Genomic DNA, 21,824 nt, shown 5'->3' on the forward strand with positions numbered 1-21,824 from the left:
CACATAAAACAGCAACATTCGATATTTGATATTCTGGTACTTAACTTGTGTTTCTTCTATGACTCGTTTTGATTCCTGTTGATTCTTATCCATTTTTTGTTGTGTTTCTTCCATGACTCGTTTTGATTCCTGTTGATTTTGATCCATTTTTTGTGATTGTATTTGCATAAGCTGTAATATTTTCTCTAATCCTGATAATTCCTGTTTTTCTGTTTCTATGATTGTTGTTTCTAAAATGTCTTCAAATGTTCTTCTTGTTTTTTGTTCTCTTTACTTTTACTTCTTGTCACAGACATCTCTTTTCTGCTTCCTAATTTTTCTTCCAACAAATCAATAAAATGTTTCCTACCGGATTCTTACCCTGCCAAATACGAAGCTTTTAGTCAGTGTAATATTATCCCTGCCAAATGTAAAACTTTAAATTTTCTCGACTTGTTGCAAATACGAAAAAAAAAACCTTCCGCTCACAGAAATATAAAATTGTCAAAAATAATTTCAAAATGTCATCAACGTCAACAATAAAAAAAAAATTTAAATTGTTAGAAATTGCAAAAATCAATAAATATTTAAATGTCATAAAATAGAATGTATCAAATTAATTTTTCCACTCGACCAAAAAAAATCTCAACCACCTGCTTTGTCTTTTTATTTCGAATTGTCTTTCTTTTCAAATTCAACTAATACCTTTTTAAACAGCCAACACGTTGGGGCCAGTTGTTGTGGTTTGCTCAAATGTAAGAAATTAAATAAAATTAAAATCAAATTAAAGAAATTAATATATCTCAGGGCTCTTTTACTAATCAAAAAACAAACGTGGATTCAAAGTATTTTTTGCTAGTTGCATTTGAGGAAAAGGGATAGACAATAGGAAAATAAATTTACAACAAATTTATGAAATTATAAAGCAAAAGTTATATTTTTAAATCAATCAAATCAGTCATCTATCAAGTCTCTTAGTGATTAGACGTGTTTGATTTAAAAGTCGATTCACTAATTGCCGCAAAAAATACACAGTTTGTTTACCTTTTACTCATTTATTTGGTTAAGTTTTTTGGATTTCTACAAGTAAGTCGATTCATTACTTAATTTGTCCTGGGAAATTATACTTAAAAATCCGACTTCTGTCTGGGACGGATGTCGGGAACTTCACCTGGCGGCGGAAAGCCGCCGCGATCTTCAAATATAAGAATCGAGGATATCAGGGTTCTGGATGGCATGGAACTCGACGATTCAAATGTAAATATTAATCAAGATGGTTTTCGTGGATTTACAGAAGCCGATAAGAATAATATTGCAACAGGGGACAAAAATCAAGTTTTTCCAGCAGATAATGATAACAATAAAAGCTCATTAACAACAACAGCAAGTAATTTAGACCAGCCAAACCAGTCTTTCAAACGCGATATTTCCATTAATAATCGATTTACGTCAAGAGATACAGGTCCGTACTTAATTTTTGTGGAACACGAAGTTTTGAATGTGGGAAGATTGCATCCAATGAGACTTGGTGAAAAACTGTTAGCACTTTCGGAATACGAAAAATCGATCTTAGAAATTAGTAGCGTGGGTCGTAACAGACTTAAAATTGAAGTTAATTCAGGGTTAGTTGCGAACAAATTAGTGGAAAATTCGGTATTCAAAGACAATAAACTGATAGCTTATATCCCCTCACATTTAACTGAAAAAAAAAGGTATTGTGAGATCGGTCGATACATATCTGACTGAAAATGATCTTGTTAAAGTTATAAAATCAGAGTGTTCTGTTCGTAAGGTTCAAAGAATGTTTCGAAAAGTAATAAAAGACGGAGTGATTGAAAAAATCCCCCGTCAAATGATAATTGTCACATTTGCAGGGAACAAAATTCCCCAATTTATTTATATAAATAAAGTGAGATGTCCTGTAGACACGTACGTTCATCCTGTTATGCAGTGTTACAATTGTCTTCGTTACGGTCACTCTGCATCTCAATGTAAAGGAAAAAGAAATGCCGAAACTGCGGCAAAGAAAATGATAACGAATGCACTCAATGTGATAACTTCTGCATTTTTTGTAACTCTAATTCACACAACTCGACAAATCGAGATTGTTCAGAGTATAAAAAACAAAAACGAACTAAGGAAGCAATGGCACACCTTAATATTTCTTTCAAAGAGGCCGAAAAAGTTATTGACAATCCTGCCTACACTAGTATTGTTCAAAAAAACAGATTTGCTCCGTTACTGTCATCCACTACTGAATTCCCTTCATTAGTTTCCAGGCCAAATACCTATTCCAATATTGCTCAAAGCTCATCAAAACATTTGCCTTCCATTGCAAATATTTCAAATACTGCAGCTTCTACTAGAAAAAAACGAAAAATACACCCATCGTCTCCTACGCTTATTACCGCTCCCAGCGAATTTAGCTTTTGTGCTAGCCCCGTATTCCAGTTCGGAAACTATAATAAAAATGTATCTAAAAATAACGATGAACATCTTAAAAATGAATTCGCTACTACTTTGAAGGATTCAATCAATAATTTCTTTTCAGACATTCCTGCTCGAAACCCTGCGATTAATAGTTCAGTTCCCTCTATACAAGATGTAGAAAATATAATTAACAGCGTGATTAAACATTTCTTTACCTGATATGGCCGGTTTAAAAATTGTCCAGTGGAACGCTAGATCAGCGTACTCTAATAAAAACTCTATTACGCAACTTTTTACAGAAGAACACTTTGATATAGCTCTTATTTCGGAAACTTGGTACAAACCTAAGTATGAAATGTCCTTACAGGGATTTAATATTATTAGAAAAGATAGACGTAATAAACGAGGTGGAGGTGTTAGCATAATTATCTCTAATAATATTAAATACAATAATATAGTATTCAACCAAACATTTAATAAAAATATTGAAGTTTGTGGCATTGATATTGATGTCAATGGCACCAAAATATCTGTGGTTAGTATTTATCGTCCAGGTAGCATTGCAGTCACAGTGAACGACTATGTTTCTCTTTTTCAACAAATTCCGCATAATTTTATTATTGGTGGCGACTTTACCGCCCATCATGGAGCCTGGGGTTCTATAAACAATTATCATAGCGGTAACATACTCATGGAAGCTTTAGAATACTTCGACAACTTTATCATTGCAAATGACGGATCTCCTACCAGAGTATCTGCCCCTGGCTCTCCTCCATCATGTGTTGATCTTGCCCTCATTTCGTCCAACTTTAGCTCACAATTCTCTTGGTCTGTTAAAGCAGATACGTATGGCTCTGACCATTATGCTATCACATTTGTGTTACAACAACTCAGAATTGATAATATTAATATTACCCCCATTCATAAATGGTCTATGCGAGAAGCTGACTGGGCATTGTTTCAAACAAAAATTGATAAAGATTTCTCCGAGATTCCGCTTTTCAACAATACTAACGAAATGATTAACTTTATCACCAATTCAATGACATCCTCGGCGGATTCAGCTCTTAAAAAAACTTACCCCTTCTCTCCTAAAAAGGCTCCTCATCCCCCTTGGTGGGATGAGGAATGTCAACAGTTAGTTACCCAAAGGAAGGAAGCTTACAAAACGTACAAGCGCAATATGATAACTTCAAATTATATCAATGTAAAAAAATAGATGCGCTCTGCAAAAGAACCTTCAAATTGAAAGCCAAACAGGCTTGGGCAGACTATTGTACTCAACTTAATAGGAATTCAAATCCCTCGGAAATTTGGCGCCGGATTAATAGATTTCAAAAGAAGAAAAATGATATCCAACCATGTGAAGAAGCTGAGGCGGAAATACTTTTTCATAAATTAGCTCCAAGTTTTGTTAGTCCTTACATTCACTACACACTCACCAGTAATCATGATCATTCTCTTCTAGCCCCAGTTACACTAAGAGAGTTAGAACTTAATATCAAATCGTCAAAACTTACTGCTCCAGGCTTAGATGGCATCAATTACATGATGATTAAAAAGCTCCCTGACTCGGCGAAACACTTTCTTTGCAAAATATATAACAATATACTTTCAGGAGATACGGATTACCCCTCACTAAAACAGTGTCTAATTATTCCTATTCCTAAGGTCAGTGACAACAAAGCTCTGCGACCTATTTCTCTAATGTCTTGTGTATTAAAAACTTTGGAAAGAATTATCAAACTCAGATTAGAATGGTGGTTAGAAAATAATAACATCCTCCCCCAATCCCAGTTTGGTTTTCGGCGAGGTAAAGGTACTCTCGACTGTGCAGCCAATCTTGCAACGGAAATTCAGTTGGCTTTTTCAGAAAACCATTATTCAGCTGCCTTATTTTTAGATATCTCTAGTGCTTATGAAAGCGTGCTGTTGGATTGTTTATATGAAAAGTTAACATACATCCATATACCACCACAATTTGCATTTGTTCTTATTAATATGTTCCTCAGACGACAGATCTTTATAAAATGCAATACAAATACTCTAGGTCCTAGAGAGGTTAACTCTGGTCTGCCACAGGGGTCGGTGTTGAGCCCGCTTCTATTTAATATCTATACCCTCGATGTTCACAACCTTGGTATGAACGCAAGAATTTTACAATATGCTGACGATTTTTCTATATACACTACTCATAAAAACTACTCTCAATGTGTTAGTAATCTTAAGTATATAGTGCATTGCTGCTTTAAATACTTTCCTGAACAGGGATTTGAAATATCACCTCATAAATCTGCTATTGTATTTTTTACCAGACACCAATTGCCAGAACTTAATAGCCTTACAATTCAAAATCACACTATACCTGTTTGCAAAACATACACATATTTGGGTATCACATTTGATTGCAAACTGACCTGGTCTGATCACATATCAAGATGCATTAAGAAAAGTGAAAAAAGTCTTAATATCCTAAGAGCAATTAACAGATATCATTGGGGCGCTGACCCTAACATTAACTTGATTTTCTACCGAGCGTACACTCGATCTATCCTAGATTATGGTTGTTTCTTGTATGGATCAGCCACTAATTCCAGACTTTCACAAATAGATAGGGTACAGTTCAAGGCTCTGCGCATTGTTCTTGGTGCATTTAAATCCACTCCCACAGCTGCTCTCCTTGCAGAGTGTGGCGAACCCCCCATGCAACTTCGACGACAGTTACTAGCTGAAAAATTCGTCGTTAAACAAAAACGATTTACACACAACGACCTTATTAAAAATTTAGGCATCTTAACTGCATAACTGTCCCCCTCTAGCTGATGCATTTGCAACAGTCTCAAACATCGAACTACGTGATGATTCTGGTTTGCCGTTCTTCACGGCTAAATTCGATATATGTCTTACACAACCAAATATTATTTTTCCAGAATATAATGATAACCCAGCAATTAATAACATATCTATGCAAATAGAATTAGAGAAATTAGGTAATGTACATAAATTTTTTACAGACGGATCCAAATCCCCTAGTGGAACAGGATGCGCAGTGTACAGGGAAAACACAAACGAAAGTTTGTTGTTTAAACTAAACAAAAACTCTACAATCTTTACAGCAGAGGCACTTGCTATATTTAAGGCTTTGGATTGGGCAAACAATTCACTGCTACCCTTGTCAAACTTGGCTATAATAGCGGATTCGAAATCTGTTTTATCAGCTCTGGTGTACCCGGTTACCTCCATATACAATAACTCAATAATCGTGGAAATTTTGACAACCTTAAGAGCCTTAGATTATAAACAGATAAATACATTCTTCATATGGGCCAAAGGGCATTCCTCCATAATGGGAAACGAAATAGCTGACAAACTGGCAAAAAGAGCTATCACTGATGGCAAACAAGCCCCCGAATTAACGCTACAAGACGCATTATCTATATGTACGCAAAACTTAAGAACTAAATGGGCAGACAAATGGACAACAATTAGATCTAACAATGCATTTCAGTACTGCACGCTTTTTCCAACACTTCCTTCTACAAAGCTTGCTAAAAGAAGCCATTCCAATAGAAAAATTAACACCAAATACATTAGGTGCCTCTTTGGACACGGAGCAGTCAACTCTAAGCTTTATAAGATGAAATTGGCCACATCCCCCCTCTGTGACTGCAGTGACAGTTTTGACGACTTTAATCACTGGATTTTTCAATGCAGTCATAATTCTAATGCCACCTCTTACCTTATTACGGAACTAACGAAACTAAAAATCCCGTTTCCTCAAAATTATCTTTCTATTATGCTGGAGTGCATCCATAATCCCGAAGTAAGAGCTATTTTTTGTAACTTTTTAGGTCGTACGAGGAGACGCTTATAATTTCCTCAACTTTTAGGTCTGTATCAACCAATCCAAATTTTATTCAGTTAGGTATTAAATATATATGTATAGATTTGTAAAAACTGTATTTGTACCAAATATTGTATTCAGTTACTGTATTTATATGTACAGATTTGTAAAAATTGTATTTGTACCAAATTGTGTTCAGTTATATGTATAGTCTTTTAAATGTTATAAATTTTCGTGGCAAAACGGGTTCTTCCCAAAGCCAATAAACCAAAAAAAAAATCAATCAAATATTAAAAGTAAAAATTTTGGATAAACATGTACCATATACAATGATTAGCATAATAAAATTTCAAACATCCATCAAATCATACATCCAAAATTATCAATTCAAATTAATTAAACTTATATCTTAATTTTAGTGCTTCACAATAAATTATCACTTATTTTAATTCTCAATAAAACCAACAAAATGAATAACTCTAATTTCGTCTAAATAGGTGGTCGTGATTAATAGTCTCTGTTTACTAAAATGGCGAAACTAATTTTTGTCTCCAAAATTGATGACTTCCTCTTATTCTCCTTTGATTGTGTCCTGTCCACCTTGCTCGTACTTTTCAGTTTCTCCGAATACTCCTGCCATTTCCTCTGCTCCAAATCTTGACTACATGAATAAACCCCTTTCTCTTCAGACACAAGGATATCTCAACTAATCGACTTGGTCCAGTATAAAACGATACATCTGTTTATTACTTACAGCATGTCCGTTATTTCTTCTATCTGTTACCACAGTTGGAACTCCTTCCACCACACACAAATACAATTTTTCACAACATATACTTTTTTTCAAAACTTGGCAAGTTAGCAGCGTCGTCTCCGCAGACCCTGTAGTGTACTCTTCCGGTATTCAATTCACAATGATCTTTTTCTTTCATGGCAAAACTTTATCAACCTCAAATCTCCCACTTCGTTCTTTCTCTCACCCCAGTATCTATATCCACACCAATTTTTCTGTCTTCCCAACAAAAAACCCAACTTTCTACCACCAAATAATTCGTAAGCAATTCTTAATAAAGATAAATTAACATTTTCAATTTCTACGAAAAAAAGGATAATTACCTATTCTCCACGACCATTTACTAAAACTATTCTTTTGTACAATCTTTTCATTGTTTCGTGGTATGCCGTACAATAGAAAGTTCAACGTCGAATGTTTACAAATGTTTATCTAACTAAACGGTAGAAAAACCAATATATTGTTTCATTCTCTTCGGAGAATGTATTTAAACCGAATACGATTCACTAATTCCGAAAAACACTTCCTAAATCTAAGCTAAATAGTATAATAAACAGGGTGTTGCGATTTCTGTTGGTCGGTGATTTGATTTTTTGTCTTAATATTTTCTTTTTTATTTTTGAAAAATATGGAAACCTCAATAATATATATATTTGTTTGACCGCGTATACATTCCAAAAACGTCATCCTTCACCGTCTATTCAGTCCAAAAGTCACGTCAACGTTTACTTATAGTATTGGATTCTAAGGGTGCTGGGGGTGAATTTTTAGCTGGGCTTGAAAAGTCGGTGATACACCATATTATATACAGATTTAGTTCACCGTTTGGCAGATTCGAGGACGCTTCAGTCGTGCTCAGCTAGCTGTTATATATTTCGCATAGTTAATATGCGCCTAGAAGCCCTACACCTGGCAACACTGTATGGTGTATAAATAAACCAAGGGTATATATTCACAGTGTTCATACAGTCCCGATAACTAAAACCACCTAAAACTTGTTTGATCAAAAATTACAACAAATTTTAAGGATTATGAGACTTTTAAATATATAAGTTGATTGGGTATATATCTACAGTTCTGATACAGACCCGATATGCTAGAAGTCCCTACTAACTACCGATCTTTTTTATTGTTTCGCGCCTGTAACAATGATATATTTGTGCTGGATTGTTCCCCAAAAATAAAACAAAGTTTTGTTTACCCAAATTGTGATATTTTACTTCAGGAAATTGAAAAAAAAAACATGAAACATTGTAAAAGTAAATTTTACAGATTTTTCTTTGAGATACTCAAACCACATTCACGAATATGCAATATTGTCGTTTAATAAAAAAAAAAACGTGTGTGTACTTTGTACGCACGTAAGAAGTTATACTTGTCCCCGCAATTGCTTTTCTCATGAGGAATCGCATAAACTCTAAAAACGTCGTTTTTCGACAACAGATGTATACTATAAATTTTTCATGGGCTACCTTTGTATTTTCGTCAATATTTAAAATCATTAAAAATGGTAAATTCTCGATAAATAATGTTAATCCGTTATTTTTTGACGAATTGGAGCGTCCGAGCAATTACTTGGCCCTTGAGAAATCGTAGAAAATCTAAAAAACGTCAGATTTTCTACACAATTTTAACAGAAGTACACATTATTTTTTTTTTCTATATTAAAAGTCCAAAAATACAGGATGTAACAAAAATACAGGTCATAAATTAAATCACATATTCTGGGACTAAAAATAGTTCGATTGAACCTAACTTACCTTAGTACAAATGTGCACATAAAAAAAGTTACAGCCCTTTGAAGTTACAAAATGAAAATTGAATTTTTCCAATATATCAAAGACTATTAGAGATTTTTTATTAAAAATGGACATGTGATATTCTTATGGCAGGAACATTTAAAAAATAAATTATAGTAAAATTTGTGCACCCCATAAAAATTGTATGGGGGTTTCGTTCCTTTAAACCCCGCAAACTTTTGTACACGTTCCAATTAAATTATTATTGTAGTGCCATTAGTTAAACACAGTGTTTTTAAAAGTTTTTTGTCTCTTAGTACTTTTTCGAAAAGCCAGTTTTTATCGAGATATTTTGAATATATTCAAATCCACCACATATTTTGTATATGGTTAAGGGCCGGTTTTTCAGTGCTGGGTTAACCTATTTATTTTTCGGCCACCGAAATATTCATGGTTAATCAGTTTTTCAGTACTAGGTTAGAGCTTAAACCCGTTTAAGTTAACCAAGATTTTAACCGATCCTCGTTAGATGGCTTAACTCTGAATTTTGTGGTTACACTTGCGCACGGGTGCAGTGAATGCATCAGAGTCGAATAATTATGTTTATTTTGAGTATTACCTGACAGAAGAGATTAGTTGGGATATGTTATTTTTTATTTTGTTTTTATCGCGGGAAGTATTCTAAAATATCTCCTTATATAAAGAAATTAGTATCGTTATTATATATAGTATTTTTACTACAAAAGCGATATTACGGAGGTCAAAATTTTTGACGTAGGAGAACTGTCAAAACATTAGAATGTGACTTTTCGTTATTGCAATGTTTATAATAAACATGACAATGAAAAGTCACATTCTAGTGTTTTGACAGTTCTCTTACGTCAAAAATTTTGACCTACGTAATATCGCTTTTGTAGTAAAAATACTATAGGAAGGAATTATAAGGAAATATATTTAATATATTATAACTGTACAGGTACCTATGTTTACACATATTGTAAAAGGATTTAATGCACGATCCCTAGTGATATTTAAAAAAGATAATTATATATTTGTCTATGCAGCAAAATAATTATCATTTAACAGTTTGACTTCTTATTTCCTGGTCAGTCTGTTCCAATAGTGTAATAGTGATAACATCGTGGTCTTGACAAACGAAATCGAAGTCTAAATCGTCTTAGTAATAATTGTAATGATATCTTCTGTTATGAAACCGAGGTAGACGTTATGAACTAAATAAAGATTCCGAACTCGATATTGAATACTACATCAAAGATTATACACAAAATGTGAATGGGACATCAGTGATTCTCAGTTTGGGTTTAGGCAAGGTTTAAGAACAAGAGAAGCAATAGTAGCAACACAGGTGTTGGTCCAAAATTGTTACGATCAGAGGAAGGACGTGTTCCTGTGCTTTTTAGATTACGAGAAAGCGTTTGATCGTGCCCAATATCACAAGTTAATGCAGATCCTCAAGAAGCTTGATATAGACCAAAAAGACATAAGATGCATTGAAAACTTGTACTGGTATCAGACAGCACAATTAAAAATAGACAATTCTATATCCAAACCCATACATATAAGAAGGGGTGTTCGGCAGGGATGTGTGCTTTCCCCTCTTTTATTTAACATTTATTCGGAAGCCATATTTCAAGAGTCTTTGGAAGATGCAGAGATGGGAATCAAAGTGAATGGGGTATTGATCAACAACATACGATATGATGATAATGCTGTCTTAATTTGTGACAACATAGCAGATCTTCAACAACTTGTCACTATAATCGGAGAATACAGTAAGCGATTCGGATTAGAGATTAATACCAAAAAGACCACCAAATTCATGATCACCTCCAGAAACTTGGATGCATTTGAAAACTCCACCATAACATTGAATACTAAGTCCATTGAAAGAGTGAGCAAATTTAAATACCTGGGAACGTGGCTTTTTGAAGACTGGGCATCGGACAGGGAAGTAAAATGTCGCAATCCTCAAGCTCGACAAGCTTTCGTAAAATTCAGGAAGGTACTTACCTGTTCAGAGTTTGATCTTAAACTGAGACTAAGGTTTACTAAATGCTACGTGTGGTCGGTGCTGCTATATGACATAGAGGGCTGGACACTCAAAATGAGGGATATAAACAGATTAGAAGCCTTCGAAATGTGGCTTTATCGCCGTATCCTAAAGATACCATGGACAGCGAGAGTCACAAATATGTAGATGTCCTTAAAAGAATCAACCAAGAGCGCCAACTTTTCGAAAACATCAAGAAAAGGAAAACGGCGTATTTGGGTCACATCATGCGAAACGAAAAATACTAGTTCCTTCAACTTATAATCCAGGGTAAAATTGAAGGCAAGCGAGGAATAGGACGCAAGAAAATGTCCTGGCTCCGAAACATAAGGCGATGGACAGGGATTAACGACATACAATCTCTGATACACATTGCAAGAAACAGAGAGTTAATGAAAAATGTGATCGCTAAGATCCATTAATGGATTTGCATCTGAAGAAGAAGAAGATACTCAAAATTCTAAAGAGTATAATATTATGTGAGTCTATTATTTTTATGTGATTGTATAATTGAAGAACAACATAGTTGGTACATCTACTTCGACAAATCTCTTAATTTCTCCACCACACATTTCTGATGCTTTGGAAATTATACTCTAAGTAGATGTCTTTCTGAGCGTTTGATACTGTGAATCATAAGTTGCATAACAATAAATTCAAATAAACTAATGCGTGGCCTAAGTGTCCTCTATTTGCTTTCTCCTATTTTCGTCGTCTCTGTGATTATATATTGTAAAATTCGGAGATACGGGATGCAGCCAGAAAGCAGTTTATTAACGAAAAGTCTTAGATTTAAAATATTGTTTATTATATTTTTATTTCAATTATTCAATTGTTTAAAAAGTAGTAAACTTTGTATCTAGGGGTTTTCGTTGTTTTCCTAGTAATACGAGAGATGTCGCTAGATTACGTCTCAAAAGGTGGAATCATTGTATCGCGATGGTTTCCCTTAAATAGGCAGCTTGTTTATATTCCTTTCAGAGTTGTGACTGCATAGCTTTACTGAGGAGGCATGAGGATGCTGAAATAGCTATATGGAGATGGTGGTCCAACTCTGAATCGAATATAAACAAAAACTGCCTTTATCTTTTTCAAATAAACTAATAGAAACACAATGCATGCGCTAATGTTACTGTTACTAAAAATGGTAAACATCAATATTCTTAGTAAACAAGGTATCAAATATTTGTATTGTTTATCTCTGTTTAACTTATTGTGGTTTACATGGACAAGCGGCTTAATTTTGCGATAATAGTTTCCGTGAGTAAAAAAGAGACCTAGTAATACTTGTCAAATATAGGAAAGAGTTTGAAAATCTTACAATCACTATGCGATGGTATGGCGATTTTGAGATTCTCAAACTCTTTCCCAAATTTGACAAGTAATATACAAAGTACGTCGTGAGTAATGTCATGCATGATAAAAGATAGAGTGGAAGAACTACATCCACTCCTACTTTATTATGTACCTCATTCTTGTATGAACATGTAGTTCATTAAGCATTCTTTTACGTTTATTTGCTGCTGAATTTTTTCCTAACCATCCTGGAAAATTGATCCTACTGGAAACATGTCCGGACATATAATGACCGGGCAGAACAGAAGCGAAAAACGCTTGACTTTCTAAAAGGGCCCAATTATTGGATCCTCTGATTTTTGCATCTATTAGGTCACCTCTGCTAATGGAATCTGCAGCTAGTGCTACCCGTTTCATAACCTCAGACCTAAAATTTTAATGAAAACAAAGAATTTAAAACAAAATAAAATTAAAGATTTGAATAAAGTTAAAAACAATTGAATAATATAAAATGTATGTTTAGTATAAAAAGTCGCGTCCTCACTGGTAAAAAAGTCGCGACGAACAGCTGGTTTATCGCAAATATTTGCATGCTCGAGAAAAATAGTGCTAATGTGGACGTGTTCGTCACATAAATCAGACGCAAAATTTTTCGACGCACACAAAGCACACGCTCCATCGGTTGTCGAATTTTTGAGCGAAGATCAAAGAATCTGCCGCGCGTAGAGTTTGTAGTGTGAACGAACGATAAACAAATTTTCTATGGTCGAGCAGTTCAATTTGCGACGCAAATTCTTGCGACGAACTATTAGTTCAATATGCACGTAAAAATTTACCAGTGAGGACGCGGCTAAAGTGTTTCAAAATCACAGCTTAACAAAATACAGGCTATTGATATAAAAATTAAATAATTAATAGAAACCTGGGATTATTTCTTTACTAGCAATATAGTAAAATTATATTGCAATCTAGTCCACTTAAATATTCTCGACTGCTCAAAATTGGCAAAGAAGAGGAAAACTTTTTGCAAATATGTTTTCGACCCTCAGGAATCCGAATTTGAAATAAGTGTAATATGAAAAATCATAAAATAGAGATTTTCCGCAATTTTCTCAAAAACTACAGTTGCTAGCGGAAAAATAAATAAAACATCGTGTTTAGTGGACGATTTTACATAAAAATAGATGTTTACTATATTAAAAAAATAGATAAAGATAGTAATAATTATATAGGGTGTCCCAAAAGTAATAGGACGATCAAATATCTCGCGAACTATACATCGCATCAAAAAACTGAAAAATAAGTTTTCAATCATTTTCAAAAATCTATCGAATGACACCGTACACGACCCGCTTCCACACCTTGGAGGTGGGGTGGAGGGTAACTTTAAAATCTTAAATAGGTACCCGCATTTTTTATTGCAGATTTAAATACCTCATAAAAAAGTAAGTAACTTTTATTCGAGACATTTTTTCGAATTGTGGATAGATAGCGATATAGTGGGAAAAAACTATTTATTCTAATACCCTGGTAGGTAAATTATAGAAACGGTCTAATATCTCGAGAACTGCAGGTCCAAGTGAAAAACGAAAAAATACGTGTTTAATATTTTTCAAAAACCTATCAACGCATAGAACTAACAGGAGGAATCCGCCAAGGAGACCCGCTCAGCCCATTGCTATTCAATATGGTGATGAAACAAATAATTCACGAAGTAAGAAAACGACATGGATACCACATGGGAGCGCATAAAATTACGATACTATGCTATGCGGATGATGCAGTACTAATTGCTGATAACGAGGATGACCTACAAAGGCAGCTCCATACTTTCAATATCACAGCAAATAAACTTAATATGAGAATATCAGCAGAAAAAACTAAATGTATAGTGATAAGTAAAGAGCCGCGTACATGCAAGTTAGAAATAGACGGCAAAATTGTAGAACAAGTAATGGAATTCAATTACCTAGGAGTAGAGATCACTAGTGACAGGAATATAAGAACAGGGACCACAACACAAACAACAAAAGCGGCAAGAGTAAGTGGTTGCCTCCGAGAAACCATATGGAGAAACAAATATCTGACCACGGAAAGCAAAATTAAAGTACACAAGACAACAGTAAGACCTATCCTAACATATGCAGCGGAGACAAGGACCGATACAAGAAAGACGAAACAACAAATCAACAATATCGAAATGAAACTATTAAGATCAATAGCGGGCATATCATTAAGAGGCAGACAAAGTAACAGAAGTATACGAGAACGATGCAAAACTCAAAATATTAACAGGTGGATAAAAACAAGAAAGAAAAATTGGAACGAACATGTAAACCGAATGGAGCCAGATAGATTAGCGAACATCTGTAAAAACAACAAGCCGTATAGCAGAACACCCATTGGAAGGCCGCCAAAAAGGTGGAAAGACAATGTAGTCAACAACTGAAACAGAATAAGAGGCAGACAAACAGGAGTAATTCTAGTCGCACGAAGAAGATGACAAAAACCTATCGAATAACACTAAACGCGATCCCCCACTCCATCCCATGTAGGTGGGGTGGGGGTAACTTTAAAATCTTAAATAAGAACCCCCATTTCTTATTGCAGATTTGAATAGCTCATAAAAAAGTAAGTAACATTTATTTGAGACAGTTTTTAGATTTGTTGATAGATGGCGCTAATAAATCGTATTTTTTCAATTACAGCGCCATCTATAAACAATTCTTAAAAATGTCTCGAATAAATATTCTTTATTTTTTTCATGACGAATCCAAATCTGCAATAAAAAACCGGGTTCTATTTAAGATTTTAAAGTTACCCCCACCCCATCTCCATGGGATGGAGTGGGGATCGTATTTAGTGTTATTCGATAAGTTTTTGAAAAATATTGAACACGTGGTTTTGGATTTTCACATGCAAGTATAGTTCTTGAGGTATTAGATAGATAGATAGATTTAAAGAGGTGGCCTTCTGGCCTATTCCACTGCGACCTTTTCAGATCTATTGTGGTCTACTAGACTACTAGGCTATATAACATTCTCTAGCCTGACCCTTTTTAAAAAGTCTAATAGCTTCGAGACTGAACCTTTCGTGTAGTTTTTACCGGTGGATTTTCTTCTACAAACGCAAAGAACCACACATTTGCCAAGCCAGACTGTCACACTGACATATAATGTCTTCTGCTGTTTCTTCTTCCAGGTGACAGAATCTGCACAGGTCATCATCTAACAATCCCATCAGCTTCAAGTGCCTATTCATCTTATAGTGCCCTATTAGCAGACCTACTATGGCTTTGACTGTTTTCCTGTCTTTGCTTATTAAGTCTCCCGTAAATTTTGGCGAATGTTCTGGAATGAGCTGTTTCGCCTATCTTTGTCCTGGTGAATTCCTCCACCATTCCAAAGATTTCTGAGCTACCCACTTCCTTGTAGCCGTTCTTGTTACTGCCTTTGCAACGTCGCAGAAGGGTTCCAGTCCAACGATTGGCATTGATGAGCCTTGTTTGGCTATTTCATCGGCTTTTCCATTGCTCTTATGACCCTCGTGCCCCGGTACCTAGGCTACCGTAACTTTGCTACGGTCTCCTAGTTTATTTAGGACACACACACTATCCCATACTAGCTTAGAAATGACCTCTGCAGAATTGAGTGCCTTAAGCCCTGCCTGACTATCTATGAAGATGGCAACTGAACTGAATGTTCTTTCCTGCCTTTCTATATCTTCCACGCAGTGATAGATTGCCCCTATTTCCGTCTGGAAAACTGTGACATCCTTTGATAGACTTACCGGGAAATCTATCCCTTTATTTGTCCTTACCATGCCGGTTCCCACACCTTCTGATGTTTTTGAGCCATCGGTGTACCAGGTAGCAACAGCTTGTGTGGGTAAACCTTCCTTTCAGTCTTGCCTGCCTGGTATATTAATTTTATTGTGAAAGCTATATCTCATCGCTGTTGCATCGATAGGCTACCCCATCACAATATCGGCTTTTAGCTCCTAAATTAGCTTTCTGTTGTCAGCACCATGCACCGGGCTTATATGTAGCTGACTATGCATTAATCGGTGCATCACTGATCTGGCTTCGCCCTGAACAAAGAAATGAAGTGGTGGTTGATTCAGCAGGACTTCAAACGCTGCTGTAGTAGTTGTTTTTATGGCCCTTGTAATACACAGAAATGCTAGCCTTTGTGTATTGCCTAGCAGTCTTATCGCTCCACTTTGCTGCGTCTTTGTCCATCACGTCACCGAGCAATATGTTACCATGGGTGTAATAACCCTTGTTTATAACCATAGAGTCATTTTGGGGTTAAGCCCCCAATTCTTACCGCACATTCTTCTACATCTGCCCAAGGACATAAGTACCCTAGATAAATTATAGAAGCGGTCTAACATCTCGAGAGGGGCCGGCGGATACGCTCTTTTTCTGATCGGCGTAAAGCTAAGCGGGGAAAAAAATTAATCTCAGGGGACGAGTTTTGCACGGAGAGTCTTAGGACTTTGCAACGTCTTAAACCATTTCAAGATCGCTAGGTACTCCCACCAATGATTGGGGGTGTGTAATTAATATTTGATTGTACCCTTCTCGTGGTAGGCCTGTTGAAACTAAACTCAGCGGATCTAGACTAGACAGTCGATAAACAATCCCCAAGCCAAGCCATGAGATACCGTGGTGAAGGTTTTAAGGCACCAGGGTGACAGTGTCGCAAACTGTTCCTTTGGGGCAAGGGACAACACGTTGTACCCCTTAGTATTTAGACCTAACCGTTGCAAGCGGGGCTCTGCGAGGGGTTCACTGCCCATCCCTAGCTACTTGTGGGACCAATATGGAAACTCAAAATAAAACAAAAAAAGTAAAATCTCAGGGACAAAGGGTACCCGAGGCGGAAGACCCATGGAACTCTAAAGCCAAATTCATAGTTCCTAAAGCCCAAGGGCAGGGAGCTTATTAGACAAGCGACACACCCCTAATTTGAGGCTTAGAAACCGAAAAAGCGACCATGATTGGTAAATGGCAAATTTTGATCAGTTTTTATATTTTCAAGGTCGCTAAATCCAAATATAAAGTTTATTTTTATCTAGAGTTGGTGAAACATGTTCAAAAATCAAATTTTAAGCAAAAATGCGAAAAATCATTGATGATTTTTCAATTTTAACTCCCTGCATCTTTAGTCGCTGTAAATATTTCCCTTTGAAAATTCTACTGTATCATCTTTGAAGCATTTAGATAAGAATGTGATTTTTCTAAAATGTTTAAAAAAAATATAAGAGCAGTTGTTAATTTTTAAACATTTTGTCGTCGGATTTCGTTAGTTTCATGTTTACTTAAAAAAGTTGAGTGAAAAACTGTTCACTTTATAATTTTAACCAACACAGCATTAAAAAATAACTCATGTAGAAGTTTTCTGGAAAGTTTCCAGTCAAAATATGCAATAGGAAAAAAGTAATGTGACTTTTATAGACGAGTGGTACTCCCCCAAAAAACGCTTATTTCTCGAGATACTGACCACGGTGTGTTGAATGGCTAATTTTTGTCATATTTTATGTTTTTAATGGCGATGAAAACAAAAATGAGGTTTATTTTGAATTTTAAGTAGGGGAACATTGTCAAAATCGCAATTTTACTCGAGTCCCACTCGTCTATAAAGTCACATAACTTTTTTCATATTGCATATTTTGACTCGAAACTTTCCAGAAAACTTTTGCATGAGTTATTTTTTAATGTTGTGTTGGTTAAAATTATAAAGTGAAAAGTTTTTCACTCAACTTTTTTAAGTAAAGATGAAACTAACGAAATCCGACGACAAAATGTTTAAAAATTAACAACTGCTCTTTTAATTTTTTTCAACATTTCAGAGAAATCTCATTCTTATCGAAATACTTCAAAGATGATACAGTAAAATTTCAAAAAAAAATATTTACAGCTACCAAAGATACAGCGAGTTAAATTTGAGAAATCATCAAAATTTATTTTTCTTTCGCATTTTTGCATAAAATTTGATTTTTGAACATGTTCCCCCATTTTGGATAAAAATAAACTTCATATTCGTATTCAGCGACCTCTAAAACATAAAGAGTGACTAAAATTGGTCATTCACCTGAAAGTTGATTTTCGTGGTCGGTACATATATCGTTATTTTAGGGGTTGCTGCCGCTCGCCTATATATGCAAGGAACAAGAAAGTCTGTCAAAATAACAGCGTTGGAAGACGTTAATCTCATGACAGACGAAGAGACTAGGGCTGCAAAGATGTTTAGCATCTCCAAAGCCAAAATCGGTATGCTGGTGAAACAAGACCAATATTACATACAAACCAAAAGGACTGTAATCAAGACCAATTTCATTAAGGCTGCTGAGAGGGCAGAGATGTCAAAGCCATCAGAGGCCATGACAAAACAAAACCAAACCCAGAAGGTCAAAGGTCCAAAGGAAACCCGGTGTGTAGATAGTCTTCAGGAAACGAACCTGTGGTCCTGTTTCCGGAATTTTTTCATAAGCACCCACGATGGCTATTTCGACTGCCTTAAGTTTATCAACATCAATCTTGGCTTCCGGGAATCCTGTTAGTACCGCTGCAACCTTAACATATGTGACAGCTATGCCTGAAAGTCACACCCTCGCTTCTTGGCCTTTTCCCTTTGCGTTGGCTTTAGGGTGGTGTGCTTCCATCTGACCTTAGCCTTTTTGAGCCTTTGGCCTTCTGGTTTTTATTTTGTTTTGTCATGGCCTCTAATGGCTTTGAGAACATCTCTTTTACCCTCTCAGCAGCCTTGATAAAATTGGCCTTGATTACAGCCCTTTTGGCTTGTATGTGATCTCGATCTTGTTTCACCAGCCTACTGATTTTGGCTTTAGAGATGCTAGATAGCTTTGCAGCCCTAGTCTCTTCGTCTGTCATGAGATCAACGTCTTCCAACGCTGTTATTCTGACAGATCGTCTTGTTCCTTGCCTATCAGCTTGGGAGATTTCTTTAGAATTTCCTTGCCTTTCGGCGTTCGGATTTTCTCTATAAGCTCCCTGTCCTTCGACGTTAGGAACTATGATTTTGGCTTTAGAATTCCATGGACTTTCGGCCTCAAGCACCCTTTGGCCCTGAGTTTTTACTTTTTGTTTTGTCTTATTTTGAGTTTCCATATTTGTCCCACGAGTAGCTAGGGATGGACATGCCTTGCGACACTGTTACCCCGATGCCTTACAGCCTTCACCACGATATCTCACGGCTTGGCTTGGGGATTGTTTATCGACTATTTATACTAAATTTACAATAAAGGTGCAATAGAAATAAACACCAAGACACGTTAAATGCTACTAGGAGCACTTCCGAATCATAATTTACAATGTATAAAGGATTTACAATGTACATATATATTGTAAATTATGATTCAGGAGTGCTCCTAGTAGCATTTAAGGTGTCTTGGTTTGTTTATTTCTACTGCATCTTGATTGTAAACTTAGTATAGTCTAGATCCGCTGAGTTTAGTTTCAACTGGCCTACCACGGGAAGGGTGCAATCCAAGATTAATTACACATCCCCAATCATTGATGGGAGTATCCAGCGGTCTTGTGATGGTTTAAAAAGGTGAAAAGTCGTAAGACTCCCCGTGGAAAACTCGTCCCCTGATATTACTAATATTAGTTCTTTCCCCGCTCGGCTTTACGCCGATTAGAAACAGAGAGCATCCTTCGGCCCCTCCCGAGATATTAGACCGTTTCTATAATTTATCTATAGTCCGTCCCACCTTGACTTTACAGTATAAGAAACATAGGCAATGCAGTCCTTATGAGAGTTTTTAGCGCAATGATGCCGATTTTATCAAAAATAATTTGTAATCGAACATTAAAGAGATTAAATTAACACTGTTTTAGAAAGACAATCTACAATTTTAGGATTCATATACCTAATATACTTATATTCATAAGTTTATCTGATATACTATAGTTATTGCGCATATGAATTCTAAAATTGTAGATTTCCTTTCTAAAATAGTTTTAATTTAATCCCTCTAATCTTCGACTACAAATTATTTTTGATAAAATCGGCATCATAGCGCTAAAAACTCTCATAAGGACTGCATTGTCTATGTTCCTTATACTGTAAAGTCAAGGTGGGACGGACTATAGGGTACTTTGTCCTTGGGCAGATGTAGAATAATGTGCGGTAAGAATTGGGTGCTTAACCCCAAAATGACTCGATGGTTATACACAAGGGTCATTAGACCCATTATAACCTATTACTTGGTGGCGTGGTGGTCAAAGACGCAGCAAGTTGAAGTAATAAGGCTGCTAGGCAATAGACAAAGGCTAGCATGCCTGTGTATTACGGGGACCATAAAAACAACTATTACAGCAGCGTTGGAAGTCCTGCTGAATCTACCATCACTTCATATCTTCGTTCAGGGTGAAGCCAAATCATTGATGCACAGATTAATGCATAGTCAGCTACATATACGCCAGGTGCATGGTGCTGACAACAAAAAGCTAGTTGAGGGGCTAAAAGCCGATATTGTGATGGGGCAGCCTGTCAATGCAACAGCTATGAGATATAGCTTTGACAATAAGTTTAAAATTAATATACCAGGCAGGGAAGACTGCAAGGAAGGTGTACCCATACAAGCTGCTACTACCTGGTACACTGATGGCTCAAAAACATTGGAATGTGTGGGAGCCGGCATAGTAGGAACAAATCAAGGGATAGATTTCCCGTTAAGTATATCAAAGGATTTCACAGTTTCCAGGCGGAAATAGGGGCAATCCATCACTGCGTGTAAGATATAGAAAGACAAGAAAGACCGTTCCGTTCAGTTGCCATCTTGACAGATAGTCCGGCAGTGCTTAAGGCACTCAATTCTGTAGAGGTCAATTCTACGCTAGTATGGGATTGTGTGTGTGTGCCCTAAATAAACTAGGAGACCGTAGCAAGGTTACGGTAGCCTGAGTACCGGGGCACGGTCATAAGGGCAATGAAAAAGCAGATAAAATGGCCAAACAAGGCTCATCAATGCCATTTTTTTAACCGGAACCCTTCTGCGACGTTGCTAAGGCAGTAACAGGAACGGCTACAAGAAAGTGGTTAGCTCACAAATCTTTGGAATGGTGGAGAAATTCGCCAGGACAAAGACAGGTGAAACAGCTCATTACAGAACATACGGTAAAATTTACGGCAGACCTAATAAGCAAAGACAGGAAAACAGTCGAAGCCATAGTAGGTCTGCTAACAGGGCACTGTTAGCTGAATAGGCACTTGAAGCTGATGGGATTGTCAGATGATGGCCTGTGCAGATTCTGTCACCTGGAAGAAGAAACAGCAGAACATATTCTATGTATGTCAGTGTGACAGTCTGGTAAATGTGCGGTTCTTTGCATTTGGAGAAGAAAATCCACCGGCAAATAGCTACATGGAAGGTTCAGTCTCGAAGCTATTAGACTTTTTAAAAGGGTCAGGCTAGAGAATGTTATATAGCCTAGTAGTCTAGTAGACCACAATAGATCTGAAAAGGTCGCAGTGGAATATCTTATTGTCTTATGAATATGTCTTTAAATCTATTTATCTATCTAATATCTCGAGAACTATACTTTCATGTGAAAATCCAAGAAAACACGTGTTTAATATTTTTCAAAAACCTATCGAATAACACTAAACACGACCCCCACTCAATCCCATGGAAATGGGT

General features: G+C 36.1%; 1 protein-coding gene across 1 annotated transcript in view; it reads right to left on the minus strand.

Annotated features, from left to right (window-relative positions):
- LOC114327791 (replication factor C subunit 1) overlaps positions 1 to 21,824 on the minus strand; it is a 182,865-nt gene that overhangs the window by 33,636 nt on the left and 127,405 nt on the right. Inside the window, exon 11 of the mRNA XM_028276501.2 lies at positions 12,325 to 12,579. Coding sequence (XP_028132302.2) covers positions 12,325 to 12,579 — 255 coding nt within the window. The remainder of the gene's footprint in view (positions 1 to 12,324; positions 12,580 to 21,824) is intronic.

Source organism: Diabrotica virgifera, chromosome 1 (assembly GCF_917563875.1).
Source record: "Diabrotica virgifera virgifera chromosome 1, PGI_DIABVI_V3a".
In the NCBI taxonomy this organism is placed as follows: domain Eukaryota; kingdom Metazoa; phylum Arthropoda; class Insecta; order Coleoptera; family Chrysomelidae; genus Diabrotica; species Diabrotica virgifera.